Below are 24,000 nucleotides of genomic sequence, written 5' to 3'. Positions count from 1 at the left end.
TGGTTATAACACTCCGTCAGCTAGCTACTACATAATGATTTTAACAGATCCATTAACCAGCCACAGTGTTTATAAAGGCTGGTTATAACACTCTGTTAGCTAGCTACTACATAATGATGTTAACAGATCCATTAACCAGCCACAGTGTTTATAAAGGCTGGTTATAACACTCCGTCAGCTAGCTACTACATAATGATTTTAACAGATCCATTAACCAGCCACAGTGTTTATAAAGGCTGGTTATAACACTCTGTCAGCTAGCTATTACATAATGATTTTAACAGATCCATTAACCAGCCACAGTGTTTATAAAGGCTGGTTATAACACTCTCTCAGCTAGCTACTACATAATGATTTTAACAGATCCATTAACCAGCCACAGTGTTTATAAAGGCTGCTTATAACACTCTGTCAGCTAGCTACTACATAATGATTTTAACAGATCCATTAACCAGCCACAGTGTTTATAAAGGCTGGTTATAACACTCTCTCAGCTAGCTACTACATAATGATTTTAACAGATCCATTAACCAGCCACAGTGTTTATAAAGGCTGGTTATAACACTCTGTCAGCTAGCTACTACATAATGATTTTAACAGATCCATTAACCAGCCACAGTGTTTATAAAGGCTGGTTATAACACTCTGTCAGCTAGCTACTACATCATGATGTTTACAGATCCATTAACTAGCCACAGTGTTTATAAAGGCTCGTTATAACACTCTGTCAGCTAGCTACTACATAATGATGTTTACAGATCCATTAACCAGCCACAGTGTTTATAAAGGCTGGTTATAACACTCTCTCAGCTAGCTACTACATAATGATGTTTACAGATCCATTAACCAGCCACAGTGTTTATAAAGGCTGGTTATAACACTCTCTCAGCTAGCTACTACATAATGATGTTTACAGATCCATTAACCAGCCACAGTGTTTATAAAGGCTGGTTATAACACTGAAGAACATCACAAAGCTAGTTTATAACATGCTTATAAGCAGACCTGGAAAAACCATTGTCTAGGGCCCAGAGTTTTTCCTGGTGAGGTCAGGCAGAAGAATACCTCCTGGCTATAAACACAAGTCATCTGTATCTTTGAAGATATGTGATGTGTGTTCAGTAAGTTGAAAGGGAAGAGCATAATATCCAAGACACATGACTTCAGGATACATAACAGCTAGTCATTCAATAAGAGCATGGAAGAAGGCCTAGCAGCCATAAATACAGTTTAAGGTCGACATCTGTGCCCCTGCAGAAATTCATATTAGCATAATAAAAACATTCCCAAAAAAATCTGTCAATTTAAGCTAGAGATGGTTTTTTTGTGGGGGGGGGGGGGGGCATCTCAATCCCCCAAATTCCTCCGCACGGCGATGTCGCACTTCAGCATCGGAGGTGAAAGGTCACAGAGCTAGAGAGCTGTGTTTGTCAGACCATGAGACATTTTGAAAATCGGTCTTCTCACAAAAATCAGTTTGGGCTACACACTAATATGACCCCTCTATGGAAAGATGAGACTAGCATGAACATGATGTGTTCTATCATGATGTGTTCAGGGTTGAGTACCGGGTGGTAGCAGGCTAGTAACAGTATCTAAGGTTCAGGGTAGAGTACCGGGTGGTAGTCGGCTAGTAACAGTATCTAAGGTTCAGGGTTGAGTACCGGGTGGTAGCAGGCTAGTAACAGTATCCAAGGTTCAGGGTAGAGTACCGGGTGGTAGCAGGCTAGTAACAGTAACTAAGGTGCAGGGTAGAGTACCGGGTGGTAGCAGGCTAGTAACAGTATCTAAGGTTCAGGGTTGAGTACCGGGTGGTAGTCAGCTAGTAACAGTAACTAAGGTTCAGGGTTGAGTACCGGGTGGTAGCAGGCTAGTAACAGTATCTAAGGATCAGGAGTGAGTACCGGGTGGTAGCAGGCTAGTAACAGTATCTAAGGTTCAGGGTAGAGTACCGGGTGGTAGTCGGCTAGTAACAGTATCTAAGGTTCAGGGTAGAGTACCGGGTGGTAGCAGGCTAGTAACAGTATCTAAGGTTCAGGGTAGAGTACCGGGTGGTAGTCGGCTAGTAACAGTATCTAAGGTTCAGGGTAGAGTACCGGGTGGTAGCAGGCTAGTAACAGTATCTAAGGTTCAGGGTTGAGTACCGGGTGGTAGCAGGCTAGTAACAGTATCTAAGGTTCAGGGTAGAGTACCGGGTGGTAGCAGGCTAGTAACAGTATCTAAGGTTCAGGGTAGAGTACCGGGTGGTAGCAGGCTAGTAACAGTATCTAAGGATCAGGAGTGAGTACCGGGTGGTAGCAGGCTAGTAACAGTATCTAAGGTTCAGGGTAGAGTACCGGGTGGTAGTCGGCTAGTAACAGTATCTAAGGTTCAGGGTTGAGTACCGGGTGGTAGCAGGCTAGTAACAGTATCTAAGGTTCAGGGTTGAGTACCGGGTGGTAGCAGGCTAGTAACAGTATCTAAGGTTCAGGGTTGAGTACCGGGTGGTAGCAGGCTAGTAACAGTATCTAAGGTTCAGGGTTGAGTACCGGGTGGTAGTCGGCTAGTAACAGTATCTAAGATGCAGGGTTGAGTACCGGGTGGTAGTCGGCTAGTAACAGTCTCTAAGGTTCAGGGTTGAGTACCGGGTGGTAGCAGGCTAGTAACAATATCTAAGGTTCAGGGTTGAGTACCGGGTGGTAACAGGCTAGTAACAGTATCTAAGGTTCAGGGTTGAGTACCGGGTGGTAGTCGGCTAATAACAGTCTCTAAGGTTCAGGGTTGAGTACCGGGTGGTAGCAGGCTAGTAACAGTATCTAAGGTTCAGGGTTGAGTACCAGGTGGTAGCAGGCTAGTAACAGTATCTAAGGTTCAGGATTGAGTACCGGGTGGTAACAGGCTAGTAACAGTATCTAAGGTTCAGGGTTGAGTACCGGGTGGTAGTCGGCTAATAACAGTCTCTAAGGTTCAGGGTTGAGTACCGGGTGGTAGCAGGCTAGTAACAGTATCTAAGGTTCAGGGTTGAGTACCAGGTGGTAGCAGGCTAGTAACAGTATCTAAGGTTCAGGGTTGAGTACCGGGTGGTAGCAGGCTAGTAACAGTATCTAAGGTTCAGGGTTGAGTACCGGGTGGTAGTCGGCTAGTAACAGTATCTAAGGTGCAGGGTTGAGTACCGGGTGGTAGCAGGCTAGTAACAGTCTCTAAGGTTCAGGGTTGAGTACTGGGTGGTAGCAGGCTAGTAACAGTATCTAAGGTTCAGGATTGAGTACCGGGTGGTAACAGGCTAGTAACAGTATCTAAGGTTCAGGGTTGAGTACCGGGTGGTAGTCGGCTAATAACAGTCTCTAAGGTTCAGGGTTGAGTACCGGGTGGTAGCAGGCTAGTAACAGTATCTAAGGTTCAGGGTTTAGTACCGGGTGGTAGTCGGCTAGTAACAGTCTCTAAGGTTCAGGGTAGAGTACCGGGTGGTAGCCGGCTAGTAACAGTCTCTAAGGTGCAGGGTAGAGTACCAGGTTGTAGCCGGCTAGTAACAGTCTCTAAGGTGCAGGGTAGAGTACCGGGTGGTAGTCGACTAGTAACAGTATCTAAGAATCAGGATGGGTACCGGGTGAAAGCAGGCTAGTAACAGTATCTAAGAATCAGGATGGGTACCGGGTGAAAGCAGGCTAGTAATAGTCTCTAAGGTTCAGTGTTGAGTACCAGGTGGTAGTTGGCTAGTAATAGTCTCTAAGGTGCAGGGTTGAGTACCAGGTGGTAGTTGGCTAGTAATAGTCTCTAAGGTTCAGTGTTGAGTACCAGGTGGTAGTTGGCTAGTAACAGTCTCTAAGGTTCAGGGTTGAGTACCGGGTGGTAGTCGGCTAGTAATAGTCTCTAAGGTTCAGTGTTGAGTACCAGGTGGTAGTTGGCTAGTAATAGTCTCTAAGGTGCAGGGTAGAGTACCGGGTGGTAGCAGGCTAGTAACAGTATCTAAGGTTCAGTGTTGAGTACCGGGTGGTAGTCGGCTAGTAACAGTAACTAAGGTTCAGTGTTGAGTACCGGGTGGTAGTCGACTAGTAACAGTCTCTAAGGTTCAGTGTTGAGTACCAGGTGGTAGTCGGCTAGTAATAGTCTCTAAGGTGCAGGGTAGAGTACCGGGTGGTAGCAGGCTAGTAACAGTATCTAAGGTTCAGGGTAGAGTACCGGGTGGTAGCAGGCTAGTAACAGTCTCTAAGGTGCAGGGTTGAGTACCGGGTGGTAGCAGGCTAGTAACAGTCTCTAAGGTGCAGGGTAGAGTACCGGGTGGTAGTCAGCTAGTAACAGTATCTAAGGTTCAGGATTGAGTACCGGGTGGTAGCAGAATAGTAACAGTAACTAAGGTGCAGGGTAGAGTACCGGGTGGTAGTTGGCTAGTAACAGTAACTAAGGTGCAGGGTAGAGTACCAGGTGGTAGCAGGCTAGTAACAGTAACTAAGGTGCAGGGTAGAGTACCGGGTGGTAGTTGGCTAGTAACAGTAACTAAGGTGCAGGGTAGAGTACCGGGTGGTAGCAGGCTATTAACAGTAACTAAGGTTCAGGGTAGAGTACCGGGTGGTAGCAGGCTAGTAACAGTCTCTAAGGTGCAGGGTTGAGTACCGGGTGGTAGTTGGCTAGTAACAGTATCTAAGGTTCAGGGTAGAGTACCGGGTGGTAGCAGGCTAGTAACAGTCTCTAAGGTTCAGGTATGAGTACCGGGTGGTAGCAGGCTAGTAACAGTATCTAAGGTGCAGGGCTGAGTACCGGGTGGTAGCAGGCTAGTAACAGTGTCTAAGGTTCAGGGTTGAGTACCGGGTGGTAGCAGGCTAGTAACAGTCTCTAAGGTGCAGGGTTGAGTACCGGGTGGTAGTCGGCTAGTAACAGTCTCTAAGGTTCAGGGTTGAGTACCGGGTGGTAGCCAGCTAGTAACAGTCTCTAGGGTGCAGGGTAGAGTACCGGGTGGTAGCAGGCTAGTAACAGTATCTAAGGTGCAGGGTTGAGTACCGGGTGGTAGTTGGCTAGTGACAGTATCTAAGGTTCAGGGTTGAGTACCGGGTGGTAGCAGGCTAGTAACAGTCTCTAAGGTTCAGGATTGAGTACCGGGTGGTAGCAGGCTAGTAATAGTCTCTAAGGTGCAGGGTTGAGTACCGGGTGGTAGCAGGCTAGTAACAGTCTCTAAGGTTCAGGGTTGAGTACCGGGTGGTAGCAGGCTAGTAACAGTCTCTAAGGTTCAGGATTGAGTACCGGGTGGTAGCAGGCTAGTAACAGTCTCTAAGGTTCAGGGTTGAGTACCGGGTGGTAGCAGGCTAGTAACAGTCTCTAAGGTTCAGGATTGAGTACCGGGTGGTAGCAGGCTAGTAACAGTCTCTAAGGTTCAGGGTTGAGTACCGGGTGGTAGTCGGCTAGTAACAGTATCTAAGGTTCAGGGGTGAGTACCGGGTGGTAGTCGGCTAGTAACAGTATCTAAGGTTCAGGGCAGGGTACTAGGCGGTGGCTAGCTCATGTTTACTGTTTAACAATCGGATGGCCTGGAGATAGAATCTGTTTTTCATTCCCTCTACCCCAGCTTTGATGCACCTGCGCTGTCACTTCCTGCTAGATTGTAGCAGGGTGAACAGGAAACAAATTGAGCACCTGATGCAAATTACGCGTGATTTCAGTTCCGGGTGTCTGAGATGACTGACAAGATGACTGTGAAAGATTTGTCTGTGGAAAATGTTACTAACGTTGAACTAGGTTTGTGATGACACAACTTTATGCTGCACCTAATTATTAAACAGCAATCAGTCTTCTGAGGGGAACACATTTGGATCCATCCTAAAAGGCACCCTATTCCCTATATAGTGCACTACTTTAGACCAGAGCCCTATGGAACCCTATTCCCTATATAGTGCACTACTTTAGACCAGAGCCCTATGGCACACTATTCCCTATATAGTGCACTACTCTAGACCAGAACCCTATGGCACCCTATTCCCTATATAGTGCACTACTTTAGACCAGAGCCCTATGGCACCCTATTCCCTATATAGTGCACTACTTTAGACCAGAGCCCTATGGCACCCTATTCCCTATATAGTGCACTACTCTAGACCAGAACCCTATGGCACCCTATTCCCTATATAGTGCACTACTTTAGACCAGAGCCCATAGGGAATAGGTTGCCATTTGGGATATAGGGAAGTGGCACCCACTATGATAATCAGTTCACCCGATCCCCCCATGATGCCTGATCAGAACAGTGCTGGGTGCTTGGCGGAGCGTGGCCATCGTCACGGTATGTCATTATTACACACTGTACAGGCTGACCTGCTCTGGGAGCATCTGAGATATGGACAGAGAGTAGAGATCACAGAGAGCACGCACGCACACACACACACACACACACACACACACACACACACACACACACACACACACACACACACACACACACACACACACACACACACACACACACAGACACACACACAGACAGACACACACTCACTCACTCACTCACTCACTCACACTCACACTCACACACTCACACTCACACTCACTCACACACTCACACACTCACACACACTCACACACACTCACACACTCACACACACTCACACTCACACTCACACTCACACTCACACTCACACACACACACACACACACACACACACACACACACACACACACACACACACACAGACACACTGAAGGCGGATCATAAATGTCCAGGACAAGCAGCAATAAACTGGTGGCGTCACACAAAACTGGCAGGTGTCTTCCGTGACATTTTCAACCTCTCCCTGACCCAGTCTAATACCAACCTGTTTCAAGCAGACCACCATAGTCCCTGTGCCCAAGAACACCAAGGTAACCTGCCTAAATGACTACCGACCCGTAGCACTCACGTCTGTAGCCATGAAGTGCTTTGAAAGGCTGGTCATGGCTCACATCAACACCATCATCCCAGAAACCCTAGACCCACTTCAATTCTCATACCGCCCCAACAGATCCACAGATGATGCATTCTCTATAGCACTCCACACTGCCCTTTCTCACCTGGACAAAAGGAACACCTATGTGAGAATGCTGTTCATTGACTACAGCTCAGTGTTCAACACCATAGTACCCTCAAAGCTCATCACTAAGCTAAGGACCCTGGGACTAATCACCTCCCTCTGCAACTGGATCCTAGACTTCCTGACGGGCCGCCCCCAGGTGGTGAGGGTAGGTAACAACACATCCGCCACGCTGATCCTCAACACAGGGGCCCCTCAGGGTGCGTGCTAAGTCCCCTCCTGTACTCCCTGTTCACTCATGACTGCACGGCCAGGCACGACTCCAACACCATCATTAAGTTTGCAGTTGACAACAGTGGTAGGCCTGATCACTGACAACGACAAGACAGCCTATAGGGAGGAGGTCAGAGACCTGGCTGTGTGGTGCCAGAATAACAACCTCTCCCTCAACGTGATCAAGACAAAGGAGATGATTGTGGACTACAGGACAAGGAGGACCGAGCACACCCCCATTCTCATCGACGGGGCTGCAGTGGAGCAAGTTGAGAGCTTCAAGTTCCTTGGTGTTCTCATCACCAACAAACTAACATGGTCCAAACACACCAAGACAGTCGTAAAGAGGGCACGACAAAACCTATTCCCCCTCAGGAGACTGAAAAGATTTGACATGGGTCCTCAGATCCTCAAAAGGTTCTACAGCTGCACCATCGAGAGCATCCTGACTGGTTGCATCACTGCCTGGTACAGCAACTGCTCGGCCTCCGACCGCAAGGCACTACAGAGGGTAGTACGGGTAGTGCGTACCGCTGCTACTCTCTGTTGTTATCATCTAGGCATAGTCACTTTAATAACTCTACCTACATGTACATATTACCTCGACTAACCGGTGCCCCCCGCACATTGACTCTGTACCGGCATCCCCCTGTATATAGTCTCACTATTGTTATTTTACTGCTGCTCATTAATAACTTGTTACTTTTTATTTTCTTATTCTTGTTCTTATTTTATTTATTTTTTTAAACTTCATTGTTGGTTAGGGGCTCGTAAGTAAGTGACTAATACAATTCCATTTTGATTTGATTTGAAAAGCAGCGACGATGACGAATCAACTTTAGGGTCCACTGTCTCTTGTCACACTTCAATCACAACTGAGCTGAACCATCCAACTGGAGATCCATAGTGTAATGCTCCACAGAAAGAGCCAGGAGTTACGCAGTAACACTCCGTTAGCTGGTTGCACAGCCATACCAGTCATACCAGTCATACCAGGCATACCAGTCATACCAGTCATACCAGGCATACCAGTCATACCAGGCATACCAGTCATACCAGGCATACCAGCCATACCAGTCATACCAGTCATACCAGTCATACCAGGCATACCAGTCATACCAGTCATACCAGCCATACCAGCCATACCAGCCATACCAGTCATACCAGTCATACCAGTCATACCAGTCATACCAGTCATACCAGCCACACCAGTCATACCAGTCATACCAGTCATACCAGCCACACCAGTCATACCAGTCATACCAGGCACACCAGCCATACCAGTCATACCAGTCATACCAGTCATACCAGTCATACCAGTCATACCAGGCATACCAGTCATACCAGTCATACCAGTCATACCAGTCATACCAGTCATACCAGCCATACCAGTCATACCAGCCATACCAGTCATACCAGTCATACCAGTCATACCAGTCATACCAGTCATACCAGCCACACCAGTCATACCAGTCATACCAGTCATACCAGCCATACCAGTCATACCAGCCATACCAGTCATACCAGCCATACCAGTCATACCAGTCATACCAGTCATACCAGTCATACCAGTCATACCAGTCATACCAGTCATACCAGGCACACAGGGAGTGTAGGAAGGGCCTTTGATCTTGCGGATTTGAATGCCGTATACTAGTGTGTGAATTTACAGGTGTAACACACATTCCATCATACACATATTCTGTCTCTCACTCTGTCTCTCTCATACACACACACACACACACACACACACACACACACACACACACACGCACGCGCACACACACACACACACACACACACACACACACACACACACACACACACACACACACACCTCACCAACCTACCTGGAAGCTGCTATTTCCACCTTCGTCCTGGAGATGGCCGCTGCCCTCCGCGCCCCCTCCACGGCCCGGTCCACCTTCTCTTTGGTTTTGGGGTTCTTTAGAGGGATCAACTGCTTCCTTATTCCACGCACCAGCACGTTATTCTTGTACTTCCCTTCTTCCTTGTTCCCCTCGGGGAAGGTGGTGCAGCCGTAACCGTGGCGCTTGTTGTTCAGCCACTCCCCCTCGTACTTCATCCCGTTGGAACGTTCGCTGACGCCGAACCCGTTGCGCTTGTCGTTCTTCCACTCCCCCATGTATGTCTCGGTGGTGGTGGCGTCCACGTGATCCTCCAATAGCAGGTCCTCTTCCGGCAGCTCTCCGTCGCCCAGGGAGATGGTGGAGTTGGCGTCTGCGTCGGAGGAGCTGATGCGGCTCATAGCGGCGTCGCTGCGCGCCGAACTCCTCTTGCTGGAGATGGACGACTTCGATTCGGACTTGTGGAGCCGACGGAGGCTCCCAAACAGCGACCCGCGGCGGAACAGACCCTTCTTCTTCCCGGTGACCACCTCGCTGTCCGAGTGGAAGTTGAGGACAAACCCGCCGCGGCCGCCGGTGGGTGTGTCACCCGAGAGGTCCTGGAGCACGGTACCATTGCTCTGCTCGGAGCGTAGGGACGCTAGAGAGGTACGGAGCGGAGAACGGATCACCGTTGCCATGCCGTAGGGAACACTCTGGCGCACGCCGTATCCATGCCGCATCCCGCCCATCCACTGGCCCTGGTATGTACCTGGAGGAGAGAGGACAGTAGAGATGGGGGTGAATAGATTGATTGACTGATTGATTGGTTGATTGGTTGGTGGGTGGGTTGATCGATTGGTTGGTTGGTCGGTCGGTTGATTGAATGATCTTAACAGTATTGACTAAAAGCCACAATATAAGGCACAGAGAGAAACTGGCCCAACGCTCTCAATTAGGATACTAATGTCCTACAACAACATCAAGCTCATTAGACATTGATTAGATGGGAAGGTAACCCACCTGGTATCATAGATATTATTAGTTACTGAGACATTGATTAGCTGGTTAGGTAACCCACCTGGTATCATAGATATCATTACATACTGAGACATTGATTAGATGGGAAGGTAACCCACCTGGTATCATAGATATCATTACATACTGAGACATTGATTAGATGGGAAGGTAACCCACCTGGTATCATAGATATCATTACATACTGAGACATTGATTAGATGGGAAGGTAACCCACCTGGTATCATAGATATTATTAGTTACTGAGACATTGATTAGCTGGGAAGGTAACCCACCTGGTATCATAGATATCATTACATACTGAGACATTGATTAGACGGAAAGGTAACCCACCTGGTATCCTAGATATCATTACATACTGAGACATTGATTAGACGGAAAGGTAACCCACCTGGTATCCTAGATATCATTACATACTGAGACATTGATTAGATGGAAAGGAAACCCACCTGGTATCATAGATATCATTACATACTGAGACATTGATTAGATGGGAAGGTAACCCACCTGGTATCATAGATATCATTACATACTGAGACATTGATTAGACGGAAAGGTAACCCACCTGGTATCCTAGATATCATTACATACTGAGACATTGATTAGACGGGAAGGAAACCCTACATCATTATAGTTCAGACAGAACAATGGGAATCTGCAGAAACATAATGCATCCCAAATAGCACACTATCCCCTACATAGTTCCCTATTTTTAACAGAGCTCTATGTGCGGTGGTCAAAAAGTAGTACACTAAATAGGGAATAGGGTGCCATTTCGGGCAGCGTCCATACATTGGCAGGTAGCCTAGTGGTTAGAGTGTAGAGGCGGCAGGTAGTCTAGTGGTTAGAGTGTAGAGGTGGCAGGTAGCCTAGTGGTTAGAGTGTAGAGGTGGCAGGTAGCCTAGTGGTTAGAGTGTAGAGGGGGCAGGTAGCCTAGTGGTTAGAGTGTAGAGGTGGCAGGTAGCCTAGTGGTTAGAGTGTAGAGGTGGCAGGTAGCCTAGTGGTTAGAGTGTAGAGGGGGCAGGTAGCCTAGTGGTTAGAGTGTAGAGGTGGCAGGTAGCCTTGTGGTTAGAGTGTAGAGGTGGCAGGTAGCCTAGTGGTTAGAGTGTAGAGGTGGCAGGTAGCCTAGTGGATAGAGTGTAGAGGTGGCAGGTAGCCTAGTGGTTAGAGTGTAGGTGGCTGCAGGTAGCCTAGTGGTTAGAGTGTAGAGGTGGCAGGTAGCCTAGTGGTTAGAGTGTAGGGGTGGCAGGTAGCCTAGTGGTTAGAGTGTAGGGGCGGCAGGTAGCCTAGTGGTTAGAGTGTAGGGGCGGCAGGTAGCCTAGTGGTTAGAGTGTAGGGGCGGCAGGTAGCCTAGTGGTTAGAGTGTAGAGGTGGCAGGTAGCCTAGTGGTTAGAGTGTAGGGGCGGCAGGTAGCCTAGTGGTTAGAGTGTAGGGGCGGCAGGTAGCCTAGTGGTTATAGTGTAGAGGGGGCAGGTAGCCTAGTGGTTATAGTGTAGAGGGGGCAGGTAGCCTAGTGGTTATAGTGTAGGGGCGGCAGGTAGCCTAGTGGTTATAGTGTAGAGGGGGCAGGTAGCCTAGTGGTTATAGTGTAGAGGGGGCAGGTAGCCTAGTGGTTATAGTGTAGAGGGGGCAGGTAGCCTAGTGGTTATAGTGTAGAGGGGGCAGGTAGCCTAGTGGTTATAGTGTAGGGGCGGCAGGTAGCCTAGTGGTTATAATGTAGAGGGGGCAGGTAGCCTAGTGGTTAGAGTGTAGGGGCGGCAGGTAGTCTAGTGGTTAGAGTGTAGGGGCGGCAGGTAGCCTAGTGGTTAGAGTGTAGAGGGGGCAGGTAGCCTAGTGGTTAGAGTGTAGAGTTGGCAGGTGGCAGGTAGCCTAGTGGTTAGAGTGTAGAGATGGCAGGTAGTCTAGTGGTTAGAGTGTAGGGGCGGCAGGTAGACTAGTGGTTAGAGTGTAGGGGCGGCAGGTAGACTAGTGGTTAGAGTGTAGGGGCGGCAGGTAGACTAGTGGTTAGAGTGTAGAGTTGGCAGGTAGACTAGTGGTTAGAGTGTAGGTGGCTGCAGGTAGCCTAGTGGTTAGAGTGTTGTAACTAAAACATTGCTAGATTGAATCCCCGAGCTGACAAGGTAAACAAATCTGTCGTTCAGGCCCTGAACAAGGCAGTTAACCCACTGTTCCCCAATAGGCTGTCATTATAAATATGAATTTGTTCTGAACTGACATAATAAAGAATTTTTTTTTAAAGTGTACACTAACTTTTAGGTCTCTGGTCAAAAGTAGTGCACTATGAAGGGAATTTGGACTCAGCCAATGAGTATTTAGGTCATAATGGGTGGATAGATACCCTTAAACCTACTACATCAGCGGCTTGTAAATTATTTATATTTTGTTTAAATCTGCTGATGTTAAAAGGGATTCATAAATGCATGCAATTGATGGTGCACTGAGTGTACAAAACATTAAGGACACTTAATGAGTGGTAGATACTGCTAGGACTTCAACTGACCCATCAGGGTGATAGATACTGCTAGGACTTCAACTGACCCATCAGGGTGGTAGATACTGCTAGGACTTCAACTGACCCATCAGGGTGGTAGATACTGCTAGGACTTCAACTGACCCATCAGGGTGGTAGATACTGCTAGGACATCAACTGACCCATCAGGGTGGTAGATACTGCTAGGACTTCAACTGACCCATCAGGGTGGTAGATACTGCTAGGACTTCAACTGACCCATCAGGGTGGTAGATACTGCTAGGACTTCAACTGACCCATCAGGGTGGTAGATACTGCTAGGACTTCAACTGACCCATCAGGGTGGTAGACACTGCTAGGACTTCAACTGACCCATCAGGGTGGTAGACACTGCTAGGACTTCAACTGACCCATCAGGGTGGTAGATACTGCTAGGACTTCAACTGACCCATCAGGGTGGTAGATACTGCTAGGACTTCAACTGACCCATCCGGGTGGTAGATACTGCTAGGACTTCAACTGACCCATCAGGGTGGTAGATACTGCTAGGACTTCAACTGACCCATCAGGGTGATAGATACTGCTAGGACTTCAACTGACCCATCAGGGTGGTAGATACTGCTAGGACTTCAACTGACCCATCAGGGTGGTAGATACTGCTAGGACTTCAACTGACCCCTCACGGTGGTAGATACTGCTAGGACTTCAACTGACCCATCAGGGTGGTAGATACTGCTAGGACTTCAACTGACCCATCAGGGTGATAGATACTGCTAGGACTTCAACTGACCCCTCAGGGTGGTAGATACTGCTAGGACTTCAACTGACCCATCAGGGTGGTAGATACTGCTAGGACTTCAACTGACCCATCAGGGTGGTAGATACTGCTAGGACTTCAACTGACCCCTCAGGGTGGTAGATACTGCTAGGACTTCAACTGACCCATCAGGGTGGTAGATACTGCTAGGACTTCAACTGACCCATCAGGGTGGTAGATACTGCTAGGACATCAACTGACCCATTAGGGTGGTAGATACTGCTAGGACATCAACTGACCCATCAGGGTGGTAGATACTGCTAGGACTTCAACTGACCCATCAGGGTGGTAGATACTGCTAGGACTTCAACTGACCCATCAGGGTGGTAGATACTGCTAGGACATCAACTGACCCATCAGGGTGGTAGATACTGCTAGGACTTCAACTGACCCATCAGGGTGGTAGACACTGCTAGGACTTCAACTGACCCATCAGGGTGGTAGATACTGCTAAGACTTCAACTGACCCATCAGGGTGGTAGATACTGCTAGGACTTCAACTGACCCATCAAGGTGGTAGATACTGCTAGGACTTCAACTGACCCAACAGGGTGGTAGTTACTGCTAGGACTTCAACTGACCCATCAGGGTGGTAGATACTGCTAGGACTTCAACTGACCCATCAGGGTGGTAGATACTGCTAGGACTTCAACTGACCCATCAGGGTGGTAGATACTGCTAGGACTTCAACTGACCCATCAGGGTGTTAGATACTGCTAGGACATCAACTGACCCCTCAGGGTGGTAGATACTGCTAGGACATCAACTGACCCATCAGGGTGGTAGATACTGCTAGGACATCAACTGACCCATCAGGGTGGTAGATACTGCTAGGACTTCAACTGACCCCTCAGGGTGGTAGATACTGCTAGGACTTCAACTGACCCATCAGGGTGGTAGATACTGCTAGGACTTCAACTGACCCATCAGGGTGGTAGATACTGCTAGGACTTCAACTGACCCATCAGGGTGGTAGATACTGCTAGGACTTCAACTGACCCCTCACGGTGGTAGATACTGCTAGGACTTCAACTGACCCATCAGGGTGGTAGATACTGCTAGGACATAGTTGCTCTGAACACGCTCTTTGACCTGATTTGACCCATTCCAAACACACACACACACACACACAAACTCTCTCTATCTCTCTACCTTCCATCACCCTGAGTACACTGTTACTGTTACTGTCACATGTGCAGTATAAATCAATGGCTGAAAACGCGAGTTGCTGGTCACGGAATAACACGGGCAACTAATAGTCTGAGAGAGAGAGAGAGAGCGAGAGAGAGAGAGAGAGAGTGAGAGAGAGAGAGAGAGAGAGAGAGAGAGAGAGAGAGAGAGAGAGAGAGAGAGAGCCCACGCAGCGTTTTAAATGATGAACTGATGCTTCGATAAGTAACACATTGAATATGTCGTCAATCAATCAATCAAAATGATCGAGTGGAAGCTACTTATTATGGACGCTAATAAAATATGTTATGGCGCACGGTGACGAACATGTTCCCTTTGCGCGTAATGGAGCTAAAGTCAAAAATCCACAAATCTGTATAAATGTGAAAAGTTACAATCCGGTATTATCTCTATAATAACGCTATAATAAACCAACGCTATAGACAGTCACATCTCCGTTCTGTCTCTTCGTGAACCTTTTCGCACGCCAAACCACAACACATCACGACAGATCGCACTGGTTCACGGTTTAAAGAGACACACACAATATCCCCCCCCCCCCCCCCCCCAAAAAACAACAACATGCCAATCCGGTATAACAGTATAATGGTATATCTTACCACCGTCACCATAGGTCTCGATCCCATACCCGTCCTGTAGCCCGTTACTCCACGTCCCATCGTACCGGGCAGGTGTGTTGTGACTCTGTCGGAGTCCATAGCGACCCTTGAATCCGTGGCTCCACTCGCCACGGTAAGTCCACTTCCCTTTGGTTTCGACCCCAAGTCCATGCCGCTTCCCCTGGGACCAGTAGCCGTGGTACGTATTCCCGCTGGGCCAGGTGTACACCCCCACTATCTCAAAGCCGTGCGACCAGGAGCCGGCGTACTCGCCCTGGCCTTTTGGCCCGGTACAGATGCCATGTCCGTGGGCTTTGCCGTCCTCCCACCCTCCGCAGTATGTTCCTCCATCGTCGAAGTCGAACCGTCCGCCCGTCATTCAGAACAGCCGAGAAATGGAGCAGAACTCTACGGCCGTAGGCTGACTCAATGGTGTCGTGTTATTAATTAACCACCCCCCCCCTCCACCACCCAGAAGGGATCCAGCAGGGAACGGAGAGGTGGAGAAAACAGTGAGATGAGCCAACGAGAGGATGACTCTGTTTGCACAAGAAGTAAAAATAAACAAAAAACAGTGATGATGGTGGAGGTGGTCATGGGTAGTGTGTGTGTTCCAAGAGGTTGATATGTAAAGAGAAAAGAGTGTGTGATGTGATTAGTGTGTGTGTGTGTGTGTGTGAGTGTGGGGGTATGAATGGGGAGGGAAGTGTAATTTACCGGAGGCGCACGCTGTATCCTCCGCTGTGTGATAGCTCCGTCCCCCCTCTCACCCACTGATCACACAGAGGGAGAGAGAGAGAAGCATCGAGTCGCTGAACAAGAAAGACACAGCCAATTGCTGCGTCACGCCAGTAGAACCTCCCACCACCACCGCCCCCTCAGCTAATTATGAGGGTGGATGCACTCGAGCCATCTGAATTACGTGCCGCTGTTCACCACTAAATCATAGTTCAAATAGCGGACCCAACCGTCAGATAGCCACTGCAACTTTACCGCGACGCAACCTGCTGCTGACGCCGCCCGCAACCGGTGGTGGTGCCAGGACTTTTTTTTTTAAAACGCGCGCCTCCTTCCTCGCACAGGTGTGTTCTCTGTACGGAAGGGCTATTTAGGAGGTGTGAGTGAACACGGGGATCAAATATAAATGTCCGATGTAGTCACAGTAAGATTGCTGAAGCTCTCAAAATGTTTCATTGAAAGAAAAAAAAAGACATTAATATGCCATATCGTTGTTGTATTTTATGCTACTGCTTACTTTTCTTTTGTAAAAGGTGTATTTAAGTCACGTTATTACATTCCTCAACCTAGAATTGTACCCTTTAAAGAACAGCCTCCAGTGTAATTTCTGCCATTTGAAATGTAACGAGGTCAATATAACGATATAATTCTACACAACGTGATTAATCAATCAGTTTGGACATGATGAAAATATATTGACTTCCATGGAATGGAAACTATTAATTTAGTCATTACACTAACTGACAATATCACAAATCAAAGAGCTCGACAGATTGGACAAAGGGAATGGATAGACTAACAGTGACCTCTGCTGGTGGCTGGAAGCAATGGGTGACACACTTGTTACAGAACGGAGTTTAATACGCATAGGACTTCTGTATGGGGTGGACTCTAACAACCTCAAGCGAGGATTTATCAAAAATGACAGTCCACTTTCTGGAACACGTTTTTCTTGCTATTTTATTAGACGCGTAGAAAAAAAACTAATCAAATAGTATACGTTGCATAACCTACAGTATAACCAAACAGGGCTTCAACAACACAGGTTTACATAATAGGCTATATAGTCATTACATAGCCTACTCGGAAGTTGCGATCGTTTGAGAGGAACGATGTTCATTCATAGGTCGCTCTGGATAAGATAAGTTAGATAAGTTTGCTTCAGCAAACTGCCCCAAAAATGTGAAATGTAAATCTCTTATTCATTCAGCATCAATGATGAATCTCAGAGGGGTTTGATGCCGTCCGATGAGGCAGCGAGCGGACGCCTGGATTAAGTCCCAAACGCAACACAGCGACAGATAGCTAAAATGGCGTCGGAGGAAAATAGCGCTGATTCTCAGCATGAGAAATAAATCCTCATCAACGCGGGTTACGTTCAGGAGGTAAAGCAAGAGAGCCGAGTTGTCACTGAAAGCACCAAGGCCACACCATCCAAACTGACATTGTATGATTGGACACGGTCCTTCAATTATCAGAAGGTGAGTGTTTCAGCACCATGCGGTTTCAGAAGATCCGCCATGGACAGCTCCTCAAGGGCAGCCTATCAGGCGGTGAGTTACGTAACTATGCTACGTTTATCAACATGCTATTCAAAACAACACTGATTTCTAGATTTACCATTTTTTTTTGTTCACGAACCCCTTATGCAAGAAATAATGCTTGCAAGAACTAGAAATCAATCAATAATTGTTGACATTTTGTTGGTTTAGATTGTCAGCAAGACAAAAGGAGCTGATGGTGGACTACAGGAAACAGATGGCTGAGCACGCTCCCATTAACATAGAGGGGGGCTGTACTGGAGCAAGTGGAAAGTTTGAAGTTCCTTGGTGTCCACCACAGGAGGTTGGTGACATCTTAATTGGGGAGGACGGGCTCGTGGTAATGGCTGGAGCGGAATCAGTGGAACGGTATCACATACATCAAACATCAAACTCACGGTTTCCATGGTTTCCATGTGTTTGATGCCGTTCCATTCAGTCCGTTCCAGCCATTATGCATGAGCCGCCCTCCCCTCAACAGCCTCCTGTGACGTCCACATCACTAAGGATCTATCATGGTCCACACACACCAACACAGTAGTGAAAGAGGGTACAGAAACCCCAACCTCTTCCTCCTCAGGAGACTGAAGAGATTTGGCATGGGCCCTCAGATCCTCAAAAAGTTCTACAGCTGCACCATCGAGAGCATCTTGACCGGCTGCGTCTCCACGTGGTGTGGCAACTGTTTTACATCCGACTGCAAGGCATTACAGAGGGTAATGCATACGGACCCAGTACGTCACTGGGTCCAAGTTCCCTACCATCTAGGAGCCCTATACCAAGCTGTGTCAGAGGAAGGCCCCCAGAAATGGTAAAAGACTCCAGCCACTCAAGTCCTAGACTGTTCTCTCTGCTACCGAATGCAAGCAGTACCGATGCACCAAATGTGGTACCAACAGGACCCTGAACAGCTTCTACCCACAAGACATAAGACTGCTAAATAGTTAGTTAAATAGTTAGTTAAATAGTTAGTTAAATAGTTAGTTAAATAGCTACCAGCACTATCTGTATTGACCCTTCTGCACTATATGTTTTGACTCTACCCATGTGTTACTGTTACGGTTTATTATCTATGGTGCTGCCGAGTCACTTTATTCCTACCAACAGTATATGTACTATATCTACCTTCATTACCTCGTACCTCTACATATGGACTCAGTACTGGTACCCTCAGTCGTGGTACCCCTCCTAGTTATCATTACTCAGTACTGGTACCCTGTGTATATAGCCTAGTTATCATTACTCAGTACTGGTACCCTGTGTATATAACCTAGTTATCATTACTCAGTACTGGTACCCTGTGTATATAGCCTAGTTATCATTACTAATTGACTCAGTACTGGTACCCTGTGTATATAACCTAGTTATCATTACTGGTACCCTGTGTATATAACCTAGTTATCATTGACTCAGTACTGGTACCCTGTGTATATATTCTAGTTATCATTACTCAGTACTGGTACCCTGTGTATATAACCTAGTTATCATTACTCAGTACTAGTACCCTGTGTATATAGCCTAGTTATCATTACTCAGTACTGGTACCCTGTGTATATAACCTAGTTATCCATACTCAGTACTGGTACATATAATGGGGGTCCTATGAACCCAGTTATTACATATAATGGGGGTCCTATGAACTCTTGGCAGAATCTTATATTACATATATTTCACCTTGTTGCAGGTGATTAGTTGTCTTGCTTCGAGCACAGCCTTTGTCCAATTTGTAATTTCTGGGCCTCTTCCCAGCTCTGTTTCCCATAATCTAATCAGAGCACTTGAATGACTTGTGTATAGCAGCATAACATGAAAAAAAATATTTGTTACGGTCTTTTAGCTTTCAACAGGAGATTGTCCGCTGGGGTTCGTATTGGGTTCTGTGGGGGAGCACCATCTTGGATTCTATAAAATGTCTCACTTGCAGATACTATCACGACTCATGATATGACCCAGATGTAGAGACAGGACGCGGATGTTTCAGTGCTCAGATCATTTATGATAACACAGAGGGCAGGCAAAGGGAAGGTCGAGGACAGGCAGAAATTCATTAACCAGGTCAGAATCAGGCAGGTACAGAACGGCAGGCAGGCTCAGGGTCAGGCTCAGGGTCAGGGTCAGGGCAGGCAGAAAGGTCAGAATCGGAAAAGCTAGAAACAAAAACTAGAGAGTAAGGAAAACCAGGAAACACGCTGGGACGACCTGACAAAACAGACCAACTGGCAACAGACCAACTGGCAACAGACCAACTGGCAAAAAACACAGGTATAAGTACACAGGGGATAATGGGGGCAAATGGGAGACACCTGGTGGTGTCCATAATGTCCATCATTTTTATGATTTTTTGTTGAATTGCTCACCAGTTTCACCGGAAGTTGTCCCGCCAGCGGGGACAACTAGCCCTAAGAAGTTTTAAGCAGAGACGAAAAGTAATCCTTTCTCTGAAGGTGTTTGCAAATATCTCTCCGGATCTTAAAGGTACTGTTGAGAATCGGGTTATGTTTTCACTTCTGTGTTGACTGAGTTTCTGTCGCCAGTCATAACCACTGATTAATGACTATGTAGATGTGAGGCAGGAGCCTGACCCAATTAGAGCAATGTTGATCTCTGAGCCATTCTGCAGTTATGCGAGCATGACATGCCCAGTTATAAAATAGCAAATTAGATAGTGCCAGGCCACCTAAATTATATGGTAGCTGCAGTGCGCTAATTTTCAACCTTGGTCGTTTTCTGTACCACGTGAAGTCTGAGAGGTATTTATTTGAGGTCATTAAAAGTATTTTTCATTATATATAATGGCACCATCTGGAGAGGATAAAGTCTGGGGGAAACGTTCATTTGAATTCAATTAATTCTACCCAAACGTGATATTGGCAGGTCCGTCCATCTGTCTAAAGTCTTCCTTATCTGTACAGGTGCAAAGTTGTTGTTACTCCAGTCCTCAAAGGGCCTGATTAGTGTCACAGTTTAACCCCAGGTAGACAGATTGTGACGTTTAATTTTCATGTGGTGCATAAATTGATCCCTGCTGAACAACGCTCGCCGTAAAGAAAACCAGTAACAATCACATAGCTACCTTCAGAATCTTTAACAATCTGATCCTGTGGAAAAGGTGGATTTTTGTGGATAAGAATGGCAGCTCCTCTGCTTTTAATAAACACTTTACCTATCAAGTCTCTCTTTTCATTTCACATGTTCCAATCCAGTCAGATGTGTCTCCTGTACAGTAGCTGATAGGCAAATTAATTCCTTTCAAATGAATAATAGTTATCTGCAAATCAGTCATAGAAGTTTGTTGTTGTTACAGGATTTGCAACGAGAAGTGAGAGTGCATTGAGAACCATCTGAGAGTATTTCACACATTTGGACAACATTAAAATAAAATAAAAATATAAACAAACCATATACATCCAACATTACACAAGGAACATTTGAATCAGTACGTGATAGTGAAGGAGGCTAAGCCGCGGGGAGGTGGAGTCATGAAAATGAAAATGCCTCAGTGCCCTGAACGGTTTCGGAAAGAACACAGGTTTTTATTTTCAAGACTCAACCTCCCCCGAAACCTCCCAATCTTCCCCGAACTAAACTTAAATGATGTTCAATTGGTATGAATGTCACTCCCTGACCATAGATTGCTTTGTATGTTTCTATGTTTTAGTTTGGTCAGGGGGTGATGTGGGTGGGCATTCTATATTGTATGTCTAGGTTGTCTATTTCTGTGTTTGGCCTGGTGTGGTTCCCAATCAGAGGCAGCTGTCTATCGTTGTCATATCCCAGATATGTTCCAATACACACCGAACCAAGAATAACATTTCACAAGACTTTAATACGTATTCTACTTACAGATGTAGGATCTTAATTTGAGCCAGTTTGCTACAGCAGGAAAACAATCCTGCAGCAACAGGAAATGTGAACTATTATGTGGATTGTAATTAATGGAACTTTTTTGAAGGTGTTTAAACATTGTTCGTTAGGCAAATCAAGTCTGACTTTTTAATGTGGAAATTACCAACTTTAGAAGCTTTCACCAACCTTAAATAAACTACGAGTTTGCATTTTTTAGCAACAAAAGAGTGATCAAATTAAGATCCCACATCTGTAGCTAATATCAGAGCTATTTGAACTGTCCTAGCTACATTCCCCTGGCCACTAGGTGGTGGTGTTTCCTCACCAAAGTTACATTCCTCACCAAACCCACTCCTAGTTACATTCCTCACCAACCCCTCTCCTAACTACATTCCTCACCAAAATCCTCTCCTAACTACATTCCTCACCAACCCCTCTCCTAACTACATTCCTCACCAAAATCCTCTCCTAGCTACATTCCTCACCAAACCATCTCCTAACTACATTCCTCACCAAAATCCTCTCCTAGCTACATTCCTCACCAAACCATCTCCTAACTACATTCCTCACCAAAATCCTCTCCTAGTTACATTCCTCACCAAACCCTCTCCTAACTACATTCCTTACCAAACCCTCTCCTAACTACATTCCTCACCAAACCCTCTCCTAGCTACATTCCTCACCAAACCCTCTCCTAACTACATTCCTCACCAAAATCCTCTCCTAGCTACATTCCTCACCAAACCCTCTCCTAGTTACATCCCTCACCAAACCCTCTCCGAGTTACATTCCTCACCAAACCCTCTCCGAGTTACATTCCTCACCAAACCCTCTCCTAGTTACAATCCTCACCAAACCCTCTCCTAGCTACATTCCTCACCAAACCCTCTCCTAGTTACATTCCTCACCAAACCCTCTCCTAGTTACATCCCTCACCAAACCCTCTCCTAGTTACATTCCTCACCGAACCCTCTCCTAGTTACATTCCTCACCAAACCCTCTCCTAGTTACATTCCTCACCATACCCTCTACTAGTTACATCCCTCACCAAACCCTCTCCGAGTTACATTCCTCACCAAACCCTCTCCTAGTTACATTCCTCACCAAATCCTCTCCTAGTTACATTCCTCACCAAACCCTCTCCTAGTTACATTCCTCACCAAACATTCTCCTAGTTACATTTGTCACCAAACCCTCTCCGAGCTACACTCATCACCAAACCATCTCCTAGTTACATTCATCACCAAACCCTCTCCTAGTTACAATCCTCACCAAACCCTCTCCGAGCTACATTCATCACCAGACCCTCTCCTAACTACATTCCTCACCAAAATCCTCTCCTAGCTACATTCCTCACCAAACCATCTCCTAACTACATTCCTCACCAAAAGCCTCTCCTAGTTACATTCCTCACCAAACCCTCTCCTAACTACATTCCACACCAAACCCTCTCCTAACTACATTCCTCACCAAACCCTCTCCTAGCTACATTCCTCACCAAACCCTCTCCTAACTACATTCCTCACCAAAATCCTCTCCTAGCTACATTCCTCACCAAACCCTCTCCTAGTTACATCCCTCACCAAACCCTCTCCGAGTTACATTCCTCACCAAACCCTCTCCGAGTTACATTCCTCACCAAACCCTCTCCTAGTTACAATCCTCACCAAACCCTCTCCTAGCTACATTCCTCACCAAACCCTCTCCTAGTTACATTCCTCACCAAACCCTCTCCTAGTTACATCCCTCACCAAACCCTCTCCTAGTTACATTCCTCACCAAACCCTCTCCTAGTTACATTCCTCACCAAACCCTCTCCTAGTTACATTCCTCACCAAACCCTCTCCTAGTTACATCCCTCACCAAACCCTCTCCGAGTTACATTCCTCACCAAACCCTCTCCTAGTTACATTCCTCACCAAACCCTCTCCTAGTTACATTCCTCACCAAACCCTCTCCTAGTTACATTCCTCACCAAACATTCTCCTAGTTACATTTGTCACCAAACCCTCTCCGAGCTACACTCATCACCAAACCATCTCCTAGTTACATTCATCACCAAACCCTCTCCTAGTTACAATCCTCACCAAACCCTCTCCGAGCTACATTCATCACCAGACCCTCTCCTAACTACATTCCTCACCAAAATCCTCTCCTAGCTACATTCCTCACCAAACCATCTCCTAACTACATTCCTCACCAAAATCCTCTCCTAGCTACATTCCTCACCAAACCATCTCCTAACTACATTCCTCACCAAAATCCTCTCCTAGTTACATTCCTCACCAAACCCTCTCCTAACTACATTCCACACCAAACCCTCTCCTAACTACATTCCTCACCAAACCCTCTCCTAGCTACATTCCTCACCAAACCCTCTCCTAACTACATTCCTCACCAAAATCCTCTCCTAGCTACATTCCTCACCAAACCCTCTCCTAGTTACATCCCTCACCAAACCCTCTCCGAGTTACATTCCTCACCAAACCCTCTCCGAGTTACATTCCTCACCAAACCCTCTCCTAGTTACAATCCTCACCAAACCCTCTCCTAACTACATTCCTCACCAAAAGCCTCTCCTAGTTACATTCCTCACCAAACCCTCTCCTAACTACATTCCACACCAAACCCTCTCCTAACTACATTCCTCACCAAACCCTCTCCTAGCT

General features: G+C 46.8%; 1 protein-coding gene and 1 long non-coding RNA gene across 2 annotated transcripts in view; one reads left to right on the top strand and one right to left on the bottom strand.

The window, feature by feature from the left end:
• The window catches only part of LOC129858931 (junctophilin-1-like), a 110,853-nt gene extending 94,811 nt beyond the window's left edge, over positions 1 to 16,042 (bottom strand). The window contains exons 1-3 of the mRNA XM_055928174.1: positions 15,924 to 16,042; positions 15,207 to 15,745; positions 9,095 to 9,863 (exon numbers count right to left, since the gene is read on the bottom strand). Of these exons, the coding sequence (XP_055784149.1) occupies positions 9,095 to 9,863; positions 15,207 to 15,585 (1,148 nt within the window). The 5' untranslated portion in view covers positions 15,586 to 15,745; positions 15,924 to 16,042. The remainder of the gene's footprint in view (positions 1 to 9,094; positions 9,864 to 15,206; positions 15,746 to 15,923) is intronic.
• An 86-nt stretch (positions 16,043 to 16,128) lies between these two features.
• On the top strand, positions 16,129 to 20,655 carry LOC129858934 (uncharacterized). Its single transcript, XR_008760107.1, has 2 exons — positions 16,129 to 17,497; positions 17,657 to 20,655. It is a non-coding gene; the product is annotated as an uncharacterized LOC129858934 (long non-coding RNA).
• Positions 20,656 to 24,000: the final 3,345 nt, after the last annotated feature.

This window comes from Salvelinus fontinalis, chromosome 7 (assembly GCF_029448725.1).
Source record: "Salvelinus fontinalis isolate EN_2023a chromosome 7, ASM2944872v1, whole genome shotgun sequence".
In the NCBI taxonomy this organism is placed as follows: domain Eukaryota; kingdom Metazoa; phylum Chordata; class Actinopteri; order Salmoniformes; family Salmonidae; genus Salvelinus; species Salvelinus fontinalis.
Note: the sequence above shows the minus strand (reverse complement) of the source record. Positions and strands in the feature narration are given on the sequence as shown.